Source organism: Panthera onca, chromosome E3 (assembly GCF_046562875.1).
Source record: "Panthera onca isolate mPanOnc1 chromosome E3, mPanOnc1 haplotype 2, whole genome shotgun sequence".
NCBI lineage: Eukaryota > Metazoa > Chordata > Mammalia > Carnivora > Felidae > Panthera > Panthera onca.
In genome coordinates, this window is record NC_138354.1 from 35,489,424 (window position 1) to 35,514,545 (window position 25,122).

Here is a 25,122-nt window from a genome sequence, read left to right on the forward strand (position 1 = left end):
TGTTTCCAACTGTGGCATTTTCACAATGAAATGTGTTCTAATTCAGACACACTGTTTATTTCTCTAGAAATGAGAACGTCTGTGGGAGGCAGATTATAAAAATGCCCCAATGAGATTAGCTGGGATCTTAAATGCCTCAGAAGCAGTAGGATAGAGCCTTCTGGTTCTTGTTTGTTAGATTTTTCTGTAGTGTATGAATCATTAAGAAGCAAGATTAAATGCATTTTTGGGGTCTTTGATTGGTCTTCTTCAAATGTTTTAATGATTCCAAAAAGTACCTAGTGATTGAGCATTTCTTAAAACACCTTAAGAAAGTTTTACTTTTGCAAGAGGTACACTCTGAAATATAAATAGAGCTACCACTGGAAAATTCACTAGAATTTGGCATTCACTTGAAAATTCTAGCTATTTCCACACCAATGAAATCTAAACAAAATTATACATGCTCTGAAAATAGTATTTCTTATGTCTTTCTTCCATATAACAAAAGTCACAGCCAAGTTCATTTATCACTTCTCTTAAAAGAATAAGAACGTTAGTGTCACTGGATTCCTGCTCTCTTTCTGCTTGGACACAGACTTTTTGAGCCCCAGCAATACCTGGCTTCAAATTTCTGAGGTTTGAGGAGCAGTACAATTAATATCCCTGAAAATGAAGATATTTGGGTTTGAATATTTGTTTTCACTTGTTCACCTCTGAATGCCTCAATGGGGAACACGATATGGGCAGCTCAAATTGCATGCATGAAATTCATATGTGTATGGACCAAACAAGCCCTTGGAAGGACTTCTGTTTATAGTATGCTCACAAGAATAACACTTTATTACCAAGAGCGGCAGCCTGGTGCATCCAAAGGGGCAAACTCTTTGGTATAGCCATTCCTCAACTATAAGGTGGGCCTCGTTAGTGAGATGGTTCTATCCAATTCAGACCCTATCGTCCCAGAATAATCTGCCACCTTGTATCTCACTTCTGCATTTTCCCTACAGAACTGTCCCTCCTGCCAGACATTAGGAGAACCACAAGAGGCAACCAACACAGATATACAATGGTGACTGACTGAAGAAGGAAAAAGTTTTAAGAACACAACCTACCAGTATATTTACAAAGACATCAGACCTTTGTCTTTAATTGTACCAGAATTTTAGAACATATGATGGTTGTGTTTCACAGCACTCTTCCTTGGGACATGATACATTCTCTCTTTTTTTTTTTTTTGTCTTAATTTTTGTTAATGCTTATTTATTTTGAGAGAGAGACACACACACACAGAACCTGAAGCAGGTTCCAGGCTCTGAGCTGTCAGCACAGAGTGTGACACAGGGCTCAAACTCACAGACCGTGAGATTATGACCTGAGCCGACGTTGGACGCTCAACCAACTGAGCCACCCAGGCGCCCTATGATACACATACTCTTAAAAATAATGCTACTATTTCTCCATTCCCTTCCTTCCTTTCTTTTTCCTCTCCCTCTCCTCCCCACCTCCAGCTCGCTCGCTTGCTCTCTCTCTCTCTCTCTCTCGGGCAACTTATATATCTTGAATTTTTTTAGAGTGTCTCTAGGATTCCTGAGAAAAATCTCTGAACAAAGGGTATGACTCGGAGAGTTGGCTCAGAAGATGGCCGACTATCAAATCAAATCTACATCAAAGCATAAAGTTATTGCCAGTAGTGATATTTTAAGGGATATATCATGGACTCTGCGGCAGTACCAAAAAAGAATTATTAAAACGTATTTGCAAAATAGTTATTTGGATGTATCAGTTCTCTACTGCTATTTATTTTCTTTTAATTCCATGCAAACAATCCCACTACATCCATTTCAGAAAACTGCCTTTTTATGGAGCTCATTAATTCCATGGAGTCAACCTGCATGATCAGCCCTCCCGCTACACTGATTATAAGTACAAAAGGAGATGTCTGCCAAATAATAGCCTGGGGAGGGATATCAGGCCAATGTGGCCCACATGGGAGGCCAACAGAGGAATCTGGGAAGAATTATAAGGGACAGGTTTCATGGTGATGTCTCTGTCCACTGTTAGGCAATTTTGATATACAGTTCTGTCTCTCCCCACTTGACCTTTAAGACAAAAACCATCTCTCTCAGCCCCATATGTGGATCATCCATGACCCTCTCAGTGGAATCATTTACCCCAAATGACCAGAGAGAGGTATGATCAAAGAGATTAACAATGTAGCTGGGAAATCTGCTACCCCCAAGCAAGGGCAGGGCAAACTAAATGACCAAAGCAGTGCATGTGCACTCTGGACAGTGTGGGTGGGCTCACCTCTCAGGAGGAGAGAGGAGACTGGCATGGGTCTTGACCCCCATGCTACTCCTAGTCTGCTCTGCACTCTCAACACAGACCAAAGAATTTAAACTGCAAGAGCAGCTGCCCCTGATGTTCAGAAAACTGGTTATAGAGGATAAAGTCTGGCCAAGTGGTTCTCAGCCTTGGCTGCACACTGTAAAAACACTTGGTGCCCTTCTAAAATTCTCAGTGATCATGCTACACCTAAGACTGGTTATATGGGAGTCTCTGTGAGTGGGTCTTGGGTGTTTGTAGTTTCTAAAGAGCTCCAGGTAACTCTCATACAAGCCAAGGCTGAGGGCCACTTGTCTAGCTGAATGGTTAAGTCTAGTTCCTTAGACTCACAGGGAGAGGTGAAAATAACGGGAAAGCCCAGGCCCTTCTCCTGTGGTCCTAGCCTAATTGGTCTGGGGCAGAGTGTGGAATGAGGTAGTTTAGGAAATATTCAGCAGGTAATGTAGGATTCTGTGCCGAGTGTGGGCCTGGTTAAGATTCTATCTCTCTCCCCCTGCCCCCTCTTTCCCCCCCTTTCTGTTTACCTCCCTCTCCCCTTTCCCCTCCTTACCTCTCTAAAATTTAAATATATATATGTGCATATATATATATATATATATATATATATATATCCCCAACTATTCTTAAAAAACTTATAAAGAAAGAACCTCATTTCTGAAAGCGAAGGTGGTCTAACGGTGGCCACAATGTCATGCTCTCTGTATCTAATTCCCCCCGTGTTTCTCTTATTTCAGTATCTTCCATGAACAAACTCAAGAGGATCTTTGCTGGGTCTTTCCACTTGCCTTCTGAGTCTGCATCTAATTCTCTTTACCAATTTTTCCACCTAGGATTCCTTTCTATTTTTGAACCCTCTCTCTACTGCAGAATTTCTCAAACTTCCCTGAAGATAAGAATTAATTAGAGTGCTAAAATATAGATGCTAAAAACAGACGTCTGGGTTTCAGCCCTGACCCCCCGAATCAGAACTTCCAGGAAAGAGATGTGAACATCTGTCCATTTGGTGAGAACCCAGGCCTGGTTACTGACAAGCTCTGGGGACCCATTCACCAGTCCTAAGTGTCTGCTGCTCCTGGAAGAGAATCATCATTCCAGGTAATTCTTACCATGGGGACATCTGGGAACATTGCGGAGAAATTTCCTGCAAGTTCAGTCCCATTTTCATTTCAGAAATCTTCCTACTCTCCCAGGAAGACTGACAGGGGGAGGCTTTGTGGGAGGAGGGAGGATTACTAATTTAGGAAAAAGAATGAAACGGTTGATCGCTGAGCACGAGGAAGAAGGCTACATTCGTCTCGGCTCTTTGGAGTGTTGGTGTCAAAGAGCCAGTGACCCGATGTCGATGGAGTACTTATCCATGACAGGAGGTGGCCAAGCCCTGTATCTATGTATTAACTGATTTAATTTTCTCTACACCCCCTCTTCCTATCCCAGTCTTTATAGATGAGGAAGTGGAGGTGTAGGTCATGACCATGTGCAAGTTGGTGGAGGTGAAATCTGAACACAGCTGGGTTGGCTCAAGACCCCGACTCTTCTTCACTAAGATTGTGCTGAGGGGCACCCATGTTGGGGTGCTGAGTCAGCAGTGGAGTGAAACGTCTCTACGGAGGAACCTCCTGAATCTGTCCTGAACCTTTCATTCCTACCGACAAAATAACACAGAATCTGGATTCTCCTTTGAGTATGATGTTAATTGAAGTTTGAGAGGGATAATTATATTCTGCTTTAGCAACTTGCAGTGTGGAATGACACGGGCCATGGTCTTTCTTTTTCATTCTATCACCAGACTTCATTATGTTTTACGATGGTTTTCATAGACCAACCATCTAGACTCTGCATCTGACTCAGCTGGTGGTACATTTAAATTAGGCCTGTGACCTGCCACATCATCCTTCTACCCCACTTTTCTTCTTAGGCGAAATCTCATCTCTCTGTAATTTTCTTTCTTCTAAAAATTACCCACGGCTGAACTCTAAGAGTCAAATTAAAATAGTAGCCAGCCAGTATTGCTGGAGGGAATGTGAGAAGCTAGGTATGGAGACAGAGTAAAGGTTGGGGCACAGGCAGGGGAGGAGGGAGGGCAGACAGGAAATGTTCTCCCATCAAAGAACACTGGTGTTCAGTTTTACTGTTGGAAATTCTGGTCACTTCTCATTCTTTGGCCTTTTAATTCTGTCATGTCACTATTGTTATGCAAAACTCTGGGTGGATATCACTCATGGCAGTCTTCTAGTATCTAATGCTATGAATATGGAAGCTAGCAAGCCCACGCCCACACACACACACACACACACACACACACACACACACTTACATGTGATTAAAACCCTCCAAGGCTATCTAGTGCAAATTCCCTAGGGCCTTAGAAGTTAGTCTTCAACTCCGGCACATGGCAGTCAAGATGTCCCAAGACAGCAGTGCACAAAGTCAAATTAATTCTATCTGTAGATTCTGGGCACCTGTTGGTTGTAAGGCAGAGTATCTTAATGCTGTATATATAATTTTTTAAAAATAAAATACTAATGACCAGGTCCATTTCCCAATCTTTTTACGTCAGAATCTTTGAGAGTAATTCCCAGGCCCAGGTATTCCCGAAAAGCCACTCTGGTGATCCCAAGTGTCAGCCAGCACTGAGAACTGACATTTCACTGTATGACTATTTCTTTGAACTTAAGTGCCCTGACTCTGCAGGGAAGAGAGCTGTGTCCTCTGGTTTTTCAATTAAACGGCACTAGTGTTGACAGCCACATTTTTAATTGCTGATATTTTAGTTTTTGGAAATTATATTATTATAATAATTATATATATTGTTTAATACATTACTTATTAATTTTTAAAACTGTGCTGTGCTTACCACGATGCCTCCTTCTAGACATGTGGGATTAAGGTAGAAACACACACTAATCAGGAATTCTTCCTGTTCATATTAAGAAGCTGCTGGAAGGGTCATATAGAATCCAGCCATGAACGTCTTCTGAATAGTTACACATAACATGCAGAAATAAGGTGCTTCCATTAAAATTCTTTTTGCTGACTTTACGGAATAGCTCACTCCTCTTGTTCACTGAATTCTCAGATGGTTCATGAGGGTTTGCTACCTGCCAGACACCCAGCTAAGCCAAAGGGATGGGACCTTGTGCTCCTGGCCTTTAAATCACTGTGCAGCATCTGTATTGGGCTTGGTTGTCTGGAAGCTCATAACCTAATTTATATTTCAATTTTACACATTTGCAATCAGTATTTTACCTCCTTTCCCCCGACTCAGTTCTAAAACTCTACAATTATAAAAAGCCCATTCAAATTTATGTTTTTCACTGCCCTGTCGTTATTTCTATTTATGTTTCAGTATTGAATTACATGTACTTGGAGAGGCGGTGGCAAACTGTAGAATGAGATGGGGTGTAAACAGACAAAGCAGCAAGCAAACAGACAGATTGACTATAGAATCCTCTGAAAGGGTCTCTCCCGATCCTTTTCATCTTTAAAGGGAAAGCATTTCCCTTTAACATACACTTAGAATCATTTCATTTAGTTGCAGTTGCTAATGCTAACACTGAGCACATTTTGAAAACTAAAGTTTACTTGGGAAAGGAGGTGACTGCTCTGGATCTATCCTCAATTTGAATATTCCATCCAAAACTTCTGGGTTTAAGAAATTCAAATCCAAGTGCGTGCCCATTCCCTGGAGACCCCGAGAGCAGTCCACTTCTGTAATTTTAGTTTCTCCAAACTTGAGCAATCTCCTCAGCTCCCACTACTTTTTTTTCTCAGGTAAAAGAGAACGAACGGTGAATCTGGAAGCCCTGCCCTGTCACCTTCCTGGGCCTCAGTTTCCTCATCTGGAAAATGGGGACACAAATAGCACAGGCCTCCCTTAGATTTATTTTATTTTGTTTTATTTTTTTTGCACTATGATGAGAGCATGAATGTGAAAGCACTTCATTTGTGGGTAAACTGCCATTTATTTTTTTGGGCTGTGCGAACTCATGAAGGATAGCTGTCTTCTCTCCCCAAAGAGAAAAGGCATTTGTGTTTTTAAGTGCGGGGCTTTCACAGTTTTAGGCCAAAAGGGGGACAGGGAACAGCCCTTTGAGGTTACAGGTGCCTCCGGGAAGATGAGAGGGACACAGAGGAGCTCCTAAAAGAGATCAACTTTCTGATGCAGGGTTGGAAATGGGTCTGGCCAGTTCTGGGAACAGCTATGTGTGTTCTCATGGGGAAGCAGCTGTCCTGTAGAGGAGAGGAGTCCCGTGCTTAGTGAGGTGGGCAGGAGCACATGGTATTGGGGCTGAGGCTCTGGAGGACGGAGAGGCCACGCTGAGAAGGTCTGCACCCACCTATGAGTTATGTGCACAATGGAGTGAGTGCGGTGGTGGAAAGGTCCAGAACCTTCCAAATCCCCAGGGGATTCTGATAACCCACAACCACCCCCAGATACTGGAGCTCTCACCAGTGGCAATGAGAAAAGAGCAACAGAGGCAGATTTCGTTTCAGTTTTTGAAAAGTAAGTCTCTGTAGACAAACTGGTTGTACAGAAATCTAAAGCAGTGGTAATGTGGGGGCTGGGTTTATGCCACAAGAACTGGTCATTTTTCCTACAAAGCTGACGTGTCCCTGGTAGCCTGGACTCCTCCAAAGACAGAAAAGAGAAAGATGAACACAAAAACAGGCTGTTTGATCTCATGGGTCCAGTGGCTTCTTCCTTCAGAATTTTTTTTTTTTGGCCCAAACTATTTTTCCCCAAGTTTTACTGAGGTATGGTCGACAAATAAAAATTAATATATGGGGTGCTGGGGTGGTTCAGTCACTTAAAGATCTGACTTTGGCCCAGATTATGATCTCACAGTTCATGAGTTTAAGCCCCGCATTGGGCTTTGCACGACAGTGTGGAGCCTGGTTGGGACACTCTCCCTCCCTCCCTCCCTCCCTCCCTCTCTCTCTCTCTCTCTCTGCCCCTCCCCTACTTGCGCTCTGTCTCAAAATAAATAGATAAACTTAAAAAAGAAAACTGAATATAATTGGGTTGTAGGATGTACTTTTTAAAAGAGATGATTTAATATATGTGCATATTATGAAATGATCATCACAGTCAAGCTAATCAACATATCCATCATTTCATATTGTTACTTTTTGTGTGTGGTGAGAACACTTAAGATCTACTCCCTTAGCACATTTTAGGTATCCCTATTTTGATATTTCTAAAATGGAAGTCAGTATTTAAAAATAAAACCCTCCATGGTCAAAATATTCTTCTAAGCCACAAAACTTGCTCCTACAGGAACAAAACAAAATACACCCATCGTTTAGTGATGCTAATGGTAATATCCCATCCTGAGAGTCCTTTAGTGTCAGGTGCTACTTAAGGAGCTCTCTGCTCATGACCACACTAATTCAACAACAACCCAATCAGGCAGGCATCACTCAACAGCCCCACTTTAAAGATGAGGCAGCTGGGGATCAAACAGGTCCCTTAGCTTGCCTGTATTATCTCTGTAGTAAGTAATATTAGCCTAAATCTAAATCCCTGATCATATGCTACAGATGAACAGCAAAGATTTGCTAATGCATGCCTCAAAGTAGGTACAGTGATTACAAAAGACTTTGCCTCAAATCCTGAGCAGACAATTTCTAAGTTGTGGGCAGCTGAGTAAGGCACAGGTTCCCAGAATGTTAGTGTTACAGGGGTATTAGAGCCTCCTCTAAAAATGACTCCCACTTTCAAGTGGATTTAATTTTGTTTGCTCTGGTCTGGATATACTCAGTGCTTTCAAGTAATACCTTATACTCTAAAATATCTGTCAATGAACAGTTGAGCTATTGAGAACCCCACTCATTTTCACCACCTCCTGTAGTTTATGAAGTAATGTTCACCTTCATCTCCTTTTGACTGTAACTGGTATGATGGTCTCCATTTAGCAAATGAGAAAACTGAGGCTCAGTAAAGGGAAGAGGAATCCGGTGGGATTTTTCCAGGGTATGGTTTACATCAGCCTGAGGTTATTACACAGTCAATGAGAAAATACTAGCATGAAATCATTTGCATTATCCAGAAATCTTTAGGGTAAAGAAAATGATCGATCGTGGCCCTAGACTAGTTGGGGGAGGGGGAGTTCCCTCAGGATGGATTGCGAGGGACCTCCAACCATGGATGATTCTTATTTTCTCACTGAGGAAGGGAAAGTAGAGAAATGACTACAAACCAACAATTTGCTAAGACAAATTCTCCTACATGCTTCAAGCTTTGTAGAATGTCAACATTATTTGCTGCATAGGGGGTAGCACTGAAGCTTGCCCTCTATGGGGGTGCTTCTCAAATGTCATCCAAACCACCCGGGGATCTTGAAGGTACAGATTCTGACACAACAGGGCTGGGGTGGGTTTGAGATTCTGCATTTCCCACAAGCTCCTGGTGAGGCCAACTGGGTTGGTGTGGGAACCATGCTTTGTAGGGCTCTTGGGACCCTCACAATGAGCCACTCCAATCTTAAAATTTCAGAATGGACTAAGGCGATCACTCTTTCTCCATTGTTTAATTTTGAGATAGAGAAACTGAAGACAATAATTTAAAGAATAGCAGAGAAACAATCCATCATTCCGGGAAGGCTATGCAGCTGATAGTGTCCGGGATGCATGTTTAACATGCACCCACCTGACCACCTGAGCTCATATCCTACTAACTAAATGTAGCCCACACACCCTCTACCTATGCAGAAACGGTGAAGAAAACATGTCCCTCATCTTTTAATGCAGTTTATAACTTCAAATTACAAAAGTGGACCATGAACAGAGATGGAGATTGAGAGGCTGATCGAAGCATCCAACAATCATGGTTTTCTTTGTAAAGGCATTCTGAGCCTACAAACGCAGTGCAAAGTGCTGATGCAGGTTATCAGATGTTTGGTGTATTTCTATAATCTCAAGTCCAAAGCATTTCAATTTAAGTGATTACGATAATTAAGGGAAAAGGGTGTTGAGCTTTGATTATGTCTCATCTCTCCACAATCTATTGATCTATTCAAACATTCACACATCCTAATGTGGCAAGAATAAGCCCAGGAACAATGACAAAATTGATGAGTTAGTTACTCCTTACAGAGATTGCCTCAAACATTCACCTCCAAACTACCGTCTCTGTAATTCCTGATAGTGGTCCCTACTCTAAACGTTTTGTGTTAATTAAGTATGAACTACACTACGGTTTTGAGGAGAATTTAATTCCAGAGGAATCAATCACTGTGATTCACGCCAGGGAGAAAATCATGAGAAATCATTTATTTCTGTACAATGACTGTTCACATGCACATACTGCGCACAAATATGGAAATAGCACAGAGGCCACATTTAAACAGAAATCAGTTCTACTGGGAAAAAATTTAAACTTCTCCCAGAACTTGTTTCGATAACTTTAAAGGAAATACTAGAAATTTTTAGTGAAAAGTTCCCTCTTACCTTAAAAGACAGCCTATAGTGTATTACACAGGGACAAAAAAGACAAAAGAAAAAAAAAAAAACAAAACAAAGAAGTAGAGTGTGTTCAATGTTTGTCACATTCATGAACTAAGATTCTATTGTGTGTGTATTTCCTTCTCCTTGACTGGGAAGCTGTCTTCCATGAGGAGCTCTGTATTTGCTGTGGAAAGGGCTCCTCCAGAGTCTCCGTGTACCCATTCTCCTTGGAAGTTTCTGACCTGCCTCTAGAAAGTACCAGGCTTTCTCACCTGTCTCGAAACCCTTCACAGCTGAAGGATCCTGATGATGCTACTATAGGATAGGTTTTATTTGCTTCTTTGTGGCCTATCAAGTCAATGATCTGCAACCTGAGAAGTGTGTAATTAGGCCATGACATGACCAAAGGAGTTGTTACATCTTGTCTCCTCGCTGGCAAAAGTGTCTACCCACATGGCTGTGACAGCTATGGTCTACTGGGTTTGGAATTTCCTTTAATGTCTCCCCAACTCCTTGTTGGTCCAGTCTGTTGACTATTACAGTCTTGGTTCTTTTTTTTTTAACGGCTTCAATTGCATACATATTTATCCAATAGTGCATAGCAGTTGTTAAGAAGCCATTATAGATTTCGGACCAAAGGCAATTAGTTCTTGAAAGAGAAATTTGAGCACTTTTTCTTTTAACCTGTGTGTGTGTGTGTGTGTGTGTGTATGCATGCATGCATGTCTGTAAATTAACAATAGGAGAAACTAAGGAAGTCCATCAGTAACAGCTATATTTATTTTTAGCACCAAGAGCTTTGTGTCCATAAACACGAGTTTCAAAAATCATATTGATGCCACTATCAAGAGTATCTGTCCCCTCTGCTATATCAGAGCCATCTCAATTGTTACTAGATGAAATCACTGTCAATCTACACAGCAGGTGGGCAGAAAAAGTAATTTATCTTAGTTATCATAACTTTTGTTTTTTGGTGAAGGCCCAATAGGAACTATTTGATCCATAGGGAAATAAATTATTGCTGGTTTTGACAACATGAAATCTGACTCATGTGTTCATCATCAACTCATGTCTTAGTTACGACGATTTGAGGATGTAAACATGACTTGCCCTGACTTTGTTAACAATTGAGTAAGGAGGCAGAAACAGCCCAGGACCTGGACTAAAGGACTCTGGGTGTGAAGTCCAGTCTTTGGACATGGAGAATCTGCCTAGGATGAGCATACATGTTCTGCTTGATCTGGGACAGTCCGGTTGAAGCTTTCTGTCCCGGACTCATTCTTAATAACAGGACATTCCTTCTCTGTCTCAAGCGTCACATTCTGGTCATTTCTGGGGTCACACTAACTACATCGCTTCTCTCCTCAGGTTGTGTGTTCTAATGTTCTACACACTACCAGAAAGGCAGAGACGCTACCAAAAAAAGTAACTTCAAAATATAAATAGAAAATCTACATGGTGAAAAGGAAAAAAAAAGTGTGACAGGGAAGATACTATACTTTCCTTACTTTAAGGAGCGCTGACATCTCAAAATCCAAACTTTGGATAACTGAGAAACTGAAGGGCTTAAATGGCCCTTCCCCTAAGTAAGTTTGTCTGTAACAAAAACAAAGCAAAACCCAACAAATGATTCCTGGAACTCACTGGAGTAAAAAGAATTAGATTTGCATATAATCCTACCTATTAAGTTTTAAAAGGCTTGTCTACACCATAACTTAGCCCAGTCGGTCTGGCCATTATCTTTCCTAAACACTTTCAATGACTCCAGAACCTGTTAAGGAAAAAACAGATTCAAACCCCTGAATTTTAGAGGTTTGGGTGGAGCGACATAACCTAGGTATTTTTGTTCTCCTCCTTCTTGTCATCCAGATTTACAACTCTTATGGGAACACAGGAAAGTAAAAAACAAGAACACTTTATATAGTGCCCTTTCTGTGCCGAGTATCTCACAGCCATTGTGTCAATACTTCCAAACCACCGTGTAAGGTGGAGTCAATACACCCATATGAGATGAAATGTCATCTGAAGAAATTACTTCTCAAGATTGTTCCAGTGAAATGCGACAGAGCCTAGTGATTAAGGGCACATTCTTTAGCTTCGGAGCTGAGCTGAAGAAAACTTGCCCGCTCTTCGAAGCCTTGCCTTCCCAATCTGTAAAATGGAAGGGCCACGTCAATTTTACAGCATCCTTGGATGGCTCAATGGCATTGTATCTGGAAAGCACATAGCACAGCCCTGCACTGGTCAGGACTCCATACAGAGCCACTGTTACTGCTGCTATGCTCTTAAGTGTATTATCACAGTCAGAGAGGATTTGAATCCAAGTTTGCTAGCCTACCACCTCCAACTTCCAGAAGACTTAGTAAATAAGGCAAAGAATACAGTCCGCTATTTCCAACTAATGGACATATTAACGGGAGCACTGTCATATATATCGCCAGTTTTACTGAAGAAACATATTTTCGTCTGGTTTCTGTGCTTTGTAATGGGAAGCTCAAAGACAACGTATGTTTCTTTCTAGTTACCCTAAAGCTGCCTAGAATAATTAGCTTCATTCACCCTCTCTCCTCCTGAGGGGGACCCTGACTTGCTGGAAAAAAAAAAAGAAACCAAATGAATCAGTTAAGAAAGTGCACTTTAAACCAAAAAGAAGAAAAAGAATATAAATAAAAATAAGAATATATTACATATTTATATATTGTTTCTCTCTCTCTCTCTCTCTCTATATATATACGTATATATATACATGTATATATGTGTATATATATATATATGTATATATGTGTATATATATATATATATATATATATATATATATATATATATATTTCAGCTTGGTGTTCTAATTCAGAAAGCTGACTTGCCTTTCTGGGCACTGGGATAGTAGGATGTAAATAAAGGCATTAGCGACTCATTTCTGTGACATTTCCATTACAAGTTGACAGAGCATCTTTTCTTGAATTGCAGAACCCTGGAGAGCTGATCAGGGCAAGTGGAAAAAAGCAGAAAAGAGAACTAAAATCAAGAACAGCTTCGACAAGGCAGGGTCAACAAAGGTACAGAGACAGAACTGCTGTTTGCTGCTCTGTTTTGACTCAACAGGTAAGAATCTAAATCCAAACCAGTTTGCTTCTGACCCTGCATCCCTGTCTCAGCTGGGGAGATGCCATGGGATAGACACACTCCTATCGCCATCAGTCTCCACGACCTGGGCCATCAGCTTTTTTTTTAATTCAACTGAGAACCACCCCTGGCATTAAGGTTTATAATGCACTAACTCTACTCTTCAACAGTGGTCTCAGAGGAAAAAAAAAATTGAAAATGTAAAAATCTAATAGGAAGGCTACTATAGAGCTGCCAGCATTTATTTTGCCAAGTAAAAACATTAAAAACAAAATTGCATAAAACAGAAAAAAAACAAAAAACAAAACAAAGCTACCATTTTCTGTTGTCATCATTTTGTAAAAGATAAGCTCTCTGTATTGACATCTAAGAAGCATGGCTAATGCCTGACCGGTCCCAGGAGTGGCCTTCCTTCCTCACTCCCTCCCTCCTTCCCTCCTTTCTCCCTTCATTCCTCTTCCTTCCTCTCCTCCCTTCCCTCTCTTTCTTTTTCTTCCACTCGTCTGTTCTCTGTTCTCCTCTCTCATTTTTCTCTCTTCCATCGAACCACCTGTGTACCTATTTATCATCTAACTTCCCATCCATCCACCCATCCACCCACCCACGCATCCATCTATCCATCCACCCATGTATGTATGTATGTATGTATGTATGTATCTATCTATCTATCTATCTATCTCTATCACCCATATAAATTCAAACAGGGGTAGACCAACTTCTCCATGACCTCAAAGACATGCCTACTTATCCTTATTGACTTTTAAAAAAGAACTATTAATCTATTTCTCTCTCAAATAGAAACTTCTATTAATAGGTTACGACTATCACATTAAAAAAATGTTCTAGCATGTGGCTTATGACTGCCTGAATTTGACAAGTCCTGACCTCCTTATATTAAGATTTACCTGGATTCTCTCAGGAGTCTTTTGTGAGGGCCTAAGACACAGCTGTGTGTGTGTGTGTGTGTGTGTGTGTGTGTGTGTGTATATGTGTGTGTGTGTGTGTGTGTGTGTGTGTGTGTGTATACATATATATATTTCAAATGCAGAGGGCAAGATTACTGATTCTAGGGCATTTTAACTACTAAGCTACGAAATTGCCAATATTCCACCATTTTTTTGTCACACAAAATATTTTCAATGAAACTTTGAGGTCTCAAAAAACAAATGAACAAAAAAAGTAGAAAATAAAAGAAACAAAACCTTGTTGCATGTTGTCTCTATTGCTCATGCTAGGGGCACCTGTGCGGCTGGGGCTATAACTGTTATGTCCAAAGTGGCTGACTTTGGGGGACCTTCAAAGGAAACACATGTCTTACATGAAAGAAGAAATGGCCCTTGGTAACTATCAGTGCAACGGGATCATTATGAAATCTCCGAGCGAACCACTATGCATTACTTTCTTCTCTGGCTGATCAGACCCTTAGTTCCCTTCTGCACTAATGTGGGGGACGTTCTCATGCACTGGTTGTTAGGAGATGTTAGAATGTTTAGCAAGCAGGACAAGCAATGACAAATGTCTGCCTTTCTGGAGAGAGAACATTTTCATCAAAGCTATAGACACATCATACATACATCCCCAAATATTTGTGGCACAAGTCCCTGAATAGGGAATATCCCCTCCCGCCCCACTTTCTGGTTTGGCTGCTCACAGATGCATCAACAACCAAGTCATAAAACACAAAGAAACCAAGAGCCAATCCATAAAGAGAAGCCTACCCCCAGGCTTAATTCAAGCAAGCCATTCATCGAGCTAATGTGATGGTGGACCTGTCAAATCCAGAACGCATCACGGACACATCAGCAACACCAAGTGGCATGCAATGACCAGATGACCGTCGGCCCCACTGCCATGCTTTGATTGGTTCAAGCTCAGAAAACAATCCCCTTTGAGAGTTTGGACAGTTGGCTTTCCCTAAATCAAAGTGAGATTAAAAAGGAAGGTTTGGTGAAGGCAAGTGCTTACCAAAGGTTTTCTAAATGCCAAGGAAATACGTTTGCCTATTCCCATTAAATTCGTCAGTGAGACTATACAATTACCTAGTCCAGGCAGGTCTGTTTCTTTTGGGGAAATCTCTGCCCACACCAGATGGTCTTCATTCTGGAGGTCAGCAGTCAGAAACTCTCAGGGTGCTCCCAGATAATCAGCATGTGATCATGTAACCAAGAAGATGATGGGGCAGGGAGTTGCAAGGGACCCATCAAGGACCTTCTGGACAGTCCTGAGGTTACTGGGGTTCAACATTTTCCAAAGGTCCCTGAATCTTTAATTTGACGAGGGCTTAGTTTGTGCTGATAAAAGGCAAAATTCTACCAACGGGGGACATCAAACTTCTTTCACTTTCCACATGCCTGAGGAGCAAATCTCATGATTACAAGTAAAGTTCGTTGCGGCTTCTCTTTTCACTTAGTTGACAGCCAGTGAGCATGACCAAAATGCTCTCAATTCCTACTGATTTTGCTTCCTATCCTGAAGGAGTTTCTTTGGGTTAAGAAGTTTTACTCTTTGTCATCCTGCCTGTCTTCCAGATGAGAGGAACTGAGAAATCTATCATGGCTGATACTGCACTGTGATCGTGTAAAAATAAATTATTACACAACTGCCCTGAGATAAATTCTAGAAACTTGGCATCTTCCATCTGGATTCAAAACCTATTCTGACAATTTCATATTTTCCCCAAACGTGTGTCTTCTATCAAAGGGAAGGGTCTTCCTTCTCTTTACCTACTTACTGAAAATATAAGGAAGTACCATCATGTCATAAATACATTTTGCAAATCGAACCAGAAATATCATTTTAAAGATTGTTTTCTGGCAATTTACCTATTCCTGCATTTACCTCAATGCAATAATCCCATCTGTGGCAACTGTCTTGCTTGCAATAAAGTTAAATAGGGCTAGCGATCAATTTCTACAGCAACCAAGAAGACCCAATGTATATGAACAGCATGAGGCCAATTACATGGACAAGAGTATATTTACTTGGTTTCTTCCACTGAAACGATTCCTCTAAAGTGGGAATTGTAGGGCTACTCAAGATTTACCAATCCAAGAATGAGGGCAATTTTCGGTAGGACACGTTGCCAATGAGAAATATCAGTAATATTAAAAATAACAGATTTTATACACATATTTGCACAGGGTGACCCCCAATGCAACATCATTTTAACTTAATTTTCAAATGAATGCCAATAGAGATGGCCAGATTCTCAAGTAATTCTATCTAAGAACAGTATTAAATATTGTTTATTTTTCAAAAAGTGTCTAGGTTGGTCTTATTGAAGAAGGCAATTTAAAGTATATCTTTGTAATTAACCTTTTTCCAACCTGGGGGAAGATGCACTTATACTGAGAAGCAAGATAAAAATCCAAAGAAATAAATCCATGTAAGATTCTTATAATTATACAGCAGACTAAAGTTACTATGATTATAATTATATACAAAGTGGGTGTTTGAGAATTTAGCATCTAGAGATATTTTCATAAAAATAATTAAGGGTTGGAGATGAACCACATCACAATTGATACTTTGTGAATCTTCAGTGTGCAGAATTTAATAGCATTAAGACTTTTCATTTGTAGAATGAGTTCGAGGATTTCAAGATTAACATCATTTTATTAGCTTTATTGACCCTCTCTAGTTTCCTAATCCGGTGTCAAAGTGGATTGAAGATAGTAACGTACATAAAACGTATTTTGCATCTTAGCGAAAGATTACCGGGTAACTGGATAATTTATGCATTTAGAACTGTATCTTGATGTTGTGTGGATTTCTTTAGAGGCTCCCTCCGGCCTTGGGAACTCGTTATGGCTGTTTATAAGAAAGTAGTAATGAAACCTGCACACAACCAGATAGCGATCTCCCTCCTTTCTTGCCAAAGAGCCATTTATTACAAGTGTAGGCATGGGGATTTCAAAGTGCAGCTTTTGGGGTTCAGGAGTTGATTTTGCTTTCTTCTACCTTGGAAGAAATCTGTAGCTACATTGAGCTCACAACACATCTTGTGAGAAATGGAATGGGGCCGCAGAAAAAGCACACCACAGCAAACCAAGAGAGGGACTAAGTCACAACAGGCCAGGGAGGAAGGAGAACCAGAGGCTGCCGACACTTCCCATTCAAGGGGTCAAGTACATTGCCTGCTTACCTGTCTGACCCAGCATGCCTCAGCCACACATGCAAATTGTTACCATTACTGTTTTATTCATGAGACATATTTTTAAATTAAAAGAGTCATTACCAAAAATAAGCACCCTCGATCACATTTGTGCATGCAGAGCTTCTGAACATTCACGTTTATGTCCTCAGAAAACAGAGCCAACGAGTTGCATTCAATATGGAAACGCACGCTTTGTTTTTTTTTTTCAAGGCACCTACACAGGAATAGCTGTGGCTTGCCATTTCAGAAACCCAGTTATCTGCTAAGCCTGGGTAATGGGTCATCAAGCTCCCCTCCACCCCCCCACCCCCACCCCCACCATCCATTCTGACTTCTGCATTTCTTAAACCCACTCAGTCCCTTCCACTGCCAGTCTTTATATGTGGTGCACGTTACGAATAAATGTTGGCTTATCTTAGTAGGATCGGACACTGGGACTGCCAAAAAGAGTGAATCATCTTAGGAATGCCAGATACATCTCCCCCATTCCTTTGTTCTAGATTTAAAACATGCAGTGGAGGGAATGCTTTACTGGGTGTAAAACGTTGTAAAAAAAGGGGGGGGGGCACCAGGTGCTCGAAATTGAGGGAAACCTGTGTAGGATCATCTTCTTGGGGTTCTTCCTACGAGTTACATGAAACCGTGGCTGCTTGTTACGCAGAAGACTGTGGAAAGACTGTACAGGGACTGTATGTGTGTGCATGCAAGATGTGCTGTTACAGGAATGGAGAGATCTGGAAAGCAACTCTACTCGGACCAGACATAGCAATTCTGTGTTTCAAGCAGAGAGGGCAAGAGTTTAGGATGGTCTAGGCTTGACTGTTCATCGTCCCTCTACATGGCGCCGTTTCCCTTCACGGTGGGACCTGACTTTTTGGGCGCTGCCTCCCCAGAAGTCATGCATTTGCACCAAAACCAGACGAGAATCTCGTCTCCCGCCAGCTAAGTTCATTTCCAGGTAGTTGACAAGCAGAAGAAGGGAGACTCTTACCTGTCACTGTAGGCAGCGGCAGTGGCAGGGGTAGGCTGGGCGTAGCGGTATGCAGCGTAACCACCCTAAAACGCAAGGAGAAATCGGACTTAGGAATGCACAGGAGCCCAACACAGGGGCGCCCAACTGGGAGACCACACCAGAACAGCAGTTACCCACATCCACCAGTCTAACGTGGAGGTTAATGAAAGCTTAGTATCAGAGCGAAGAACAAAACACACTGGAGAGACAGGGGCTTGTATACAACCCCAGCTGGATGTTAAAGGTTAGCGATTGTGAGCATATCCCAGAGGAAGAACCCACCTACCCTTCTAAAGAGATGTACCTACATGGTTAATGGTGATCGTCTTGGGGTGGGGAGGATTACGGGGGATTCTTTAAACACTCTTTATACTTTGCTGAACTTTCCAGAGTTTCAAAAATGATTATGCTTTCCCTTTACTTATTAGCTACTAACTTAGGCTTCATTCAAACACTCCTTGATTACTTCCTTGAAAATCCAATGTAGGCTGAGCTAATGCCCTCCTGTGTTGCATTTGTATTTGTAAAAAAATAATGCTTTGATTGAAAGTTTATTAGTAATCGCTTGCATATGTAGCTGTTGAACCACTGAGGCAATTAAAGAAGACTGTGTGTAGCTTTCTAAGTGTTGCATAATTATTTTAAAAAATGGAATGGTGAACACTTCTTAAAAATTCTGTCTTTTCTGCTAAAGATATAACACTGGTTCAGATAGGGAATTTGTTTGGTGTGGAAAATATGATAAAGCTTTCCAATTTGTAAATAAAATCATTAAGAAAAGAACCTGAAAAAAATAATTAACATTTAGTTGCATGTACCAGCAAATGCAATTGTTCAATTAAGCAGAGGACAAGCAAATGGTCATATTCGAAAGGAATTGTGTTCAGTGGAGCATTGATTATCAAACTGTGAAAATAACTGAGCTTGCTTAGCAGACCACAGCAATACATCAACCACTGTCGAATGATCTCAGCACAATTAACAAACAGGATCCAGTCTCGACCGGTAACATTGGGACCACTAGGGTTCTAATTAGAATTCACAGTCCCATAATCCTCTGGGAAAACAGTTCTCACCCTCTCCATAAAGTGGCAGCTCTGAACAGACTGATGTGTTAGAGGACACTGAACAGCAAAGTCACTCATGTGTCAGAGGGGACCTAACAACAAAATCAGGAGTGGGGGGGGTCTGTTACATTTAGCTCCACGTATAGGAGACAGCTGAGTTGTAGGACAAGGAGATCAATGCTACAAAAAACATCTTTCAGAATGCAGACAAAGTGGTCTCAAAAATTTATTTCTACCCTCTTCTAGCAACAGCTAACTTTCAGGATATATCTGCCACCTCTAATGTAGCAATTCAAAAATCTAGTCTGTCCTTAGAGAAACTTGTTCTTTGGATCAGCCATGGAGAAGGCACACACATCCAAGACATCCTGACAGAGTCACCAATCATTTGGAGCCAGTATTACAAAAAAGAAAAGAAAAGAAGTCTCCCTTGAACAATAACATGGAAGCTACAAAAAAAAAACACCAGGTCTTATCCAGACACCACCTGGTGTTCCAAACACCACGTTCTCTAATTAGGAAACAGGGAAACTCATTAGATGTACTGAGGAGTTGTAAAACCAAAGCAGTTGTCACACCAGCACCAAGCTCAAGACAGAGAATGATGGGCTGAGGGGAAATTAGGTCACCAGATTTCTACAGTTGTTCTTTTTATCTGCTTGTCCATCTCCTTGGCTTTCATGATGTGTCCGGAAAGACACAGGTGTGCAGGTGTATGTATTAAACAATGAGGTAGAGAGGGGCTGAAGATAGCTCTCTGATTGCTAGGAGGCACTAACTACCACCAGCTGAAAGGTTTGATGGAGACAAAGTGGTGGGTGGGTGGGTGGGTGTGTGTGTGTTTTCTCCCAGAATAAAAAGCAAAAGCCATTGCAAAGGTATCTGCATCGAGGGCCATGTAAATCAGTCATGATTTGTGACTGTGAATTTGGTCCCAGCAAAGATTTCTAGCAACAGCCCCTTGCAAAAAACCCTCTGGGTTTGCACTCTGTATGTGTTCCCAACTTCTGTGATCGTTTCCACTGGTGCAAGTGGGCAGCAAGTTTGAGAAGTGGAGACAACAGCTGCAGTGGAAATAGCAGATGATGAAAATGAGCATCACTGATGGCCAGTCGGTATTCACTGTATGCACATAAAATGGATGTGTGTGCCATTGGGATCCTTGTGCACAACCGATGTGCTTGTCTATGAAGCTTTGGGAAGGGCCATCCACCCCACTGTTTTCACATGACTTGCCCATGTAAGGAGAGTAAGTGTGTGTTTTTATGCAAGACAGGTACAAATGGTCAATACCTTGACATGTGTCTTTGTCATTCAGGAAGCTGCTTACTAGCATTCCCTATTTAAAAGTCAAGGTCACAGTGTGTTGAAGTCTGTGGAGTCAGTGGAGCCTCTGACCTTAAGCCGTGGTCTCCTTCCCGACCAGTAGGCCTGTTGGTGATGATGGCAATGCTCTACATCTGTGCCGTCCAGGACAGTAGTCCCTGGTCCTTGGTGACTATTGAACACCAGAAAAGTGGCTAGTGGAGCAAACTGAATTTTTACTGTGTTTGAGTTCATTTGAATTTACATGGAAAGGGCCACATGGGGCTGGTGGCTTCAGTGCTGGACAGTACAGGTCTATGAGATCCATCACATAGGTACTAAGTGGAAAAAGGAAAAGGATTAAGTGGCTTGATCCCACCACATCTCTCTATTGCATTGTTTTCCTTTGCTATTTTTCTTCTGTACAAAATCCGTATTAGGGGAATAACAGAGTTGTGTATTAACTCAGTGTATGTGTGCATACACTGTAAAATGATCAAAAAATACAAATTGCTTTAATTTGCCTTGCTAACGGGTGACTCTAATCAATTTTATTGCTCCATATTTTGCAGCTCGCTGAGCATAGCCAGAGCTCCTCCAAGGTTCTGTGCTAACATCTGAAAAGGAGCGCTCATTTCCATTTGCTGGCACCAAAGGATGTTCATGTTGAAACCAGTCTTCCCGACTTTAGGACAAAAATGCATCCGTGACAGTGAGATTTTTCCCACCACCAAACCAAATGATAAGCACAACATAGTTCTGTACTCCCTACTCATAAAACATCCTTCTAAGCAAGCTATAAATGAGACCTTATATAAAATATAAATTTTAAATGGCCATTATGAATCCGCACTCCACCCCCCACCCCCATACCTCTGCTGCCACCACCAGATGTGGCCACAAAGACCCTGACTGCTGTTGTCTGAAACATTTCTTTTGCTAGCAGACGTCCTCTGGAGGTTGGGCACATTACTGATTAAGGACCTCTGATGGTGCTCCAACAAAGCATTTTCAAAACTGTGCTTCGTGGGATACTAGCTGGGGGAAGGAAAAGCAACCTTTCCCAAATAGGTCTGGGAAGTGCCAAGTTAAATTAAGAGGAAACTGGCTATTCCATTTGTGGAACTTCCTAAAACAATACTGCTGAGCACTGTAGACCCTCAGTGCATCTGAGTCATTCAACAAAGGAAATCACATTTTTGACCTTAAAGCATACTTTTGGACAAAGATGTTCTAATGTCCTAATGGTGAATGACTTAGGAAGAGAGGCAAAATGTTTGTGTACTGCAGGGGACATAGGGTAGAAAGGGTTGTCTCGTGTGTGTGTGTGTGTGTGTGTGTGTGTGTGTGTGTGTTTCCCTTCAGTTTCACCATATAAAGTAGCAGTGGGCTTGATCCCAGACAGAAACCCCCTAGCTTCTGAGAATACCCAAGGATCTCACTTTGTGCTAACCACAAATATACCAGTATACACATATGTATCTCAATATGTGATTTACTGAAACTACATTTATAAAAACATTTGCAAAATGAAACACTTCAATAATCACTCCCTAATTTATCTGCATCATACATTCAGCAGTTTTTGAAGTGTGGCAATGAAAGTCAGTTTTCTCAAAATGTAAAAATAAAAGTTGATCTTGGGAATTTAAATTATTTTGTTCTCTCCTAGATCCAAGTACCCCTTTTTCATACAGATTTCTCATTAAAACTTGATGAATTCTCATGGTTAAAAAAAAAAAAGAATGCACTTTCTTAATGGACTTAATACAGAACAAAAAAAAAAAATGAGAATTGTATGTTACAGGGAAATCCATGTAATAAAACTCCCACTGATCATCCTTAGCTTTACATTCTTCTTTCATTTTATTTGACAGTTTTAATGTTGGTTATAGGCCATATTGGGAGACTCGGCCAGCTACACTCCAATGGATGTGTTGGCTCTTTTTTCTTCCTACAAATTGGTTCATTTGGGGGTTGCTTCAGCAGTGAGTAATAGGGTTGAAAGCTATAGCAATAGGTGTGAAATAAATTTATAAGAAGCTACAGTGAAACCAGGGAAAGTTATGTTAGCTGTACAGACCCTCAATGCTGGATGAATTTTTCTTTTAACCATTCCAGTTGACTCCAGGAACCTACTACAAAATTATCCAGACAACTGATGACAATGAAACATTGCAATTCTTTTCACTGAACTTATATTAATTGAGTGTAGATACATTTTAAGCCAGGAAATTTATAGCCAAGTCAGACCTCCACTCGGATACACTCATGATCCAGCAAACAAGGGAAATCTTAGGATATGCATCTCTATTCTGGAAGCATTCACATCGAAACTGGAAAATTCAGTTAAGTCTTTCCTCCTTCTATGTTAGAGAACATCTCCCCTCCCCAGAATTGTCTTGTTAGTAGGATTTCACAGCAAACCCACAATCATAGTGATGAGTTTTTCCACCAGTCGGGATTTCATACCTGCAGCAATTTATTGCCATACACAGGCTCTTGATACACTACTCTATAAGGAAACAGAAATGTAATGTTTTCAATGCAAAAATGAAATAAATAAAAGAAAATGCATAAGTCAGACAGAAATTCCAGAGCAATTCATTTACAAGTTTGCTTCTCTTACTTCCCTAAGATCTGAGATTGACCCATCAAACCCAAAGAAGAAGCAGGTTTTAGTTTGCAAATCTCTGTAACCCAAGGTATCGAGAAGGTGGAGGTGGGGATCAAACCATACTGATTATATCTGTGTTATAACCTGTGTTTATTTTTAAAGAAGAGAAAAGGATTTTCATGGCTTCTTATCTTTGTAAGCATATTGCAACAGTTCAAATGAACTATTTCAAATTTCTCTTGTTATCTCACGATTAGAATTTTCTGGAATACCTGAGGATTTAGCTTTGATGCCTAATGATCGAGACAGTTAAGATGACAGTACAGAGCAACCCTAACTGTATCAATCCTTTTTTAAAAATCAGTATCAGGGGCGCCTGGGTGGCGCAGTCGGTTAAGCGTCCGACTTCAGCCAGGTCACGATCTCGCGGTCCGTGAGTTCGAGCCCCGCGAGTTCGAGCCCCGCGTCAGGCTCTGGGCTGATGGCTCGGAGCCTGGAGCCTGTTTCCGATTCTGTGTCTCCCTCTCTCTCTGCCCCTCCCCCGTTCATGCTCTGTCTCTCTCTGTCCCAAAAATAAATAAAAAACGTTGAAAAAAAAAACTAAAAAAAAAAATCAATATCAAATAACAGAGAGCACAACTGAATTTTGTGAATTAATGAATCACACTGAAGCTACCAAAGCTACTTTAAATCTACATGACCAACAAAATGATGTGTGTGAATGTGTCTAGACAAGCTGATTATATATATAATATATATATATATATGTTTATATATATATTTTTTATATACATATAAAACCCCTTTGACAGAGTGGGATGTGATTTTTGGATGTGAGAGTTTTTTGTGGGTGAACCTAATCTTTCTTGTGAGTGGTTCCAATTTAAAGTGAAATTCTGGGGGATGCTTGGGTGGCTCAGCTGGTTGGGTGTCCAACTCTTGATTTTAGGCTCGGGTCATTATCCCAGGGGCATGAGATCGACCCTACATCAGGCTCTGTGCTGGGCACAGAGTGTGCTTGAGATTCTCTCTCCCTCTCCCTCCATACCTCCCCTGCTTGCAGTCTCTCTCTCAAATAAATAAAAAAGTGAAATTGTCCAGTTCCACGGAAGACACTGAGGTGACAGAATATTGTAAGAGATTTAGGGACCTGCCTCATAAAGGTATGTGTGTGTATATATCTTAACCTTTCCTTAAGTTTCCTCTTTAGTCAATCTAGGCCCGTGGACCTATGCATGTCAACGCTCTATGGAAGAGCCTAGAGCTGGGAAGCCCAATCACGTGGGCTCAGACTCCAGTGTGAATGAATGTTTCTGGACAAATCATTTCATCTCTTTTTGGGGGCGGGGGTGGGGGGGAGTTTCCTCCTCTAAAAACAAAAGTGGAGGTAATGGGTATTGTGATTCCTCCCTTCCAGGGCTGAGGAGAGGAGGTAAAGGCAGGAGGGGCTGAGCATCTTTCTTGTCTCCTGTAGCAAATGCTTAACTTCTTGGTGGGTGGTTGACCCCAGGGTGACTGACCTGCCTCATCATGCCCACCAGACTCTGCAGCTGGCTTCCACAGCAAGCAGGGTCCCAGGAATAAAGACTAGGGCTTTATTTGGATAAGCTCTGCATTCCAGCTCTCTGTGTTTACATCAGGGAAATTAAGACACCTCTTTAAGATCCAAGGATGGCAGAATGACATCATTTCAGAAATAATTGTCTTCAGCCATGGTTTCAGCTAGGAACTTGTAACAGAATTTAAGAATAACGTAAGCGTGCAGTGGCATCTCGAGACGTATCTGCTAGGCAGCCTCATGGCCACATGGACTGCTGCAAAGCTTAGGGCGTTCTTATAAAAAGGGAGCGTGGTTAAGATTTCTATCATATATCACTGTTTCTCTCTTTTTCTCTCTGCCCTCCCAACTTGTCTTCTCTTCCCTTTTTCCCATTTCTCCTCAGTCTCGCCCTACTTTCCACTGAGTTAGTACATTCTTCTTAAACAACTCTATTATAAACATACTTATTAACATTTTCAATAGTTATCATTTGATCAAATGCCCTCGGATAGCTCCCTGAGCCAGTGA

The 25,122-nt window shown here is 41.3% G+C and overlaps 1 protein-coding gene across 39 annotated transcripts in view; it reads right to left on the reverse strand.

Annotated features, from left to right (window-relative positions):
- RBFOX1 (RNA binding fox-1 homolog 1) overlaps positions 1-25,122 on the reverse strand; it is a 2,063,692-nt gene that overhangs the window by 19,057 nt on the left and 2,019,513 nt on the right. For 21 of the 39 annotated variants that reach the window (XM_060648405.3, XM_060648402.3, XM_060648403.3 and 18 more), the window contains one exon: positions 18,045-18,109. In XM_060648405.3, the coding sequence (XP_060504388.1) occupies positions 18,045-18,109 (65 nt within the window). Of the gene's footprint in view, positions 1-18,044; positions 18,110-22,909; positions 22,953-25,122 lie in introns of all 39 variants that reach the window. The other 18 variants (XM_060648390.3, XM_060648427.3, XM_060648420.3 and 15 more) reach the window with 1 other exon arrangement.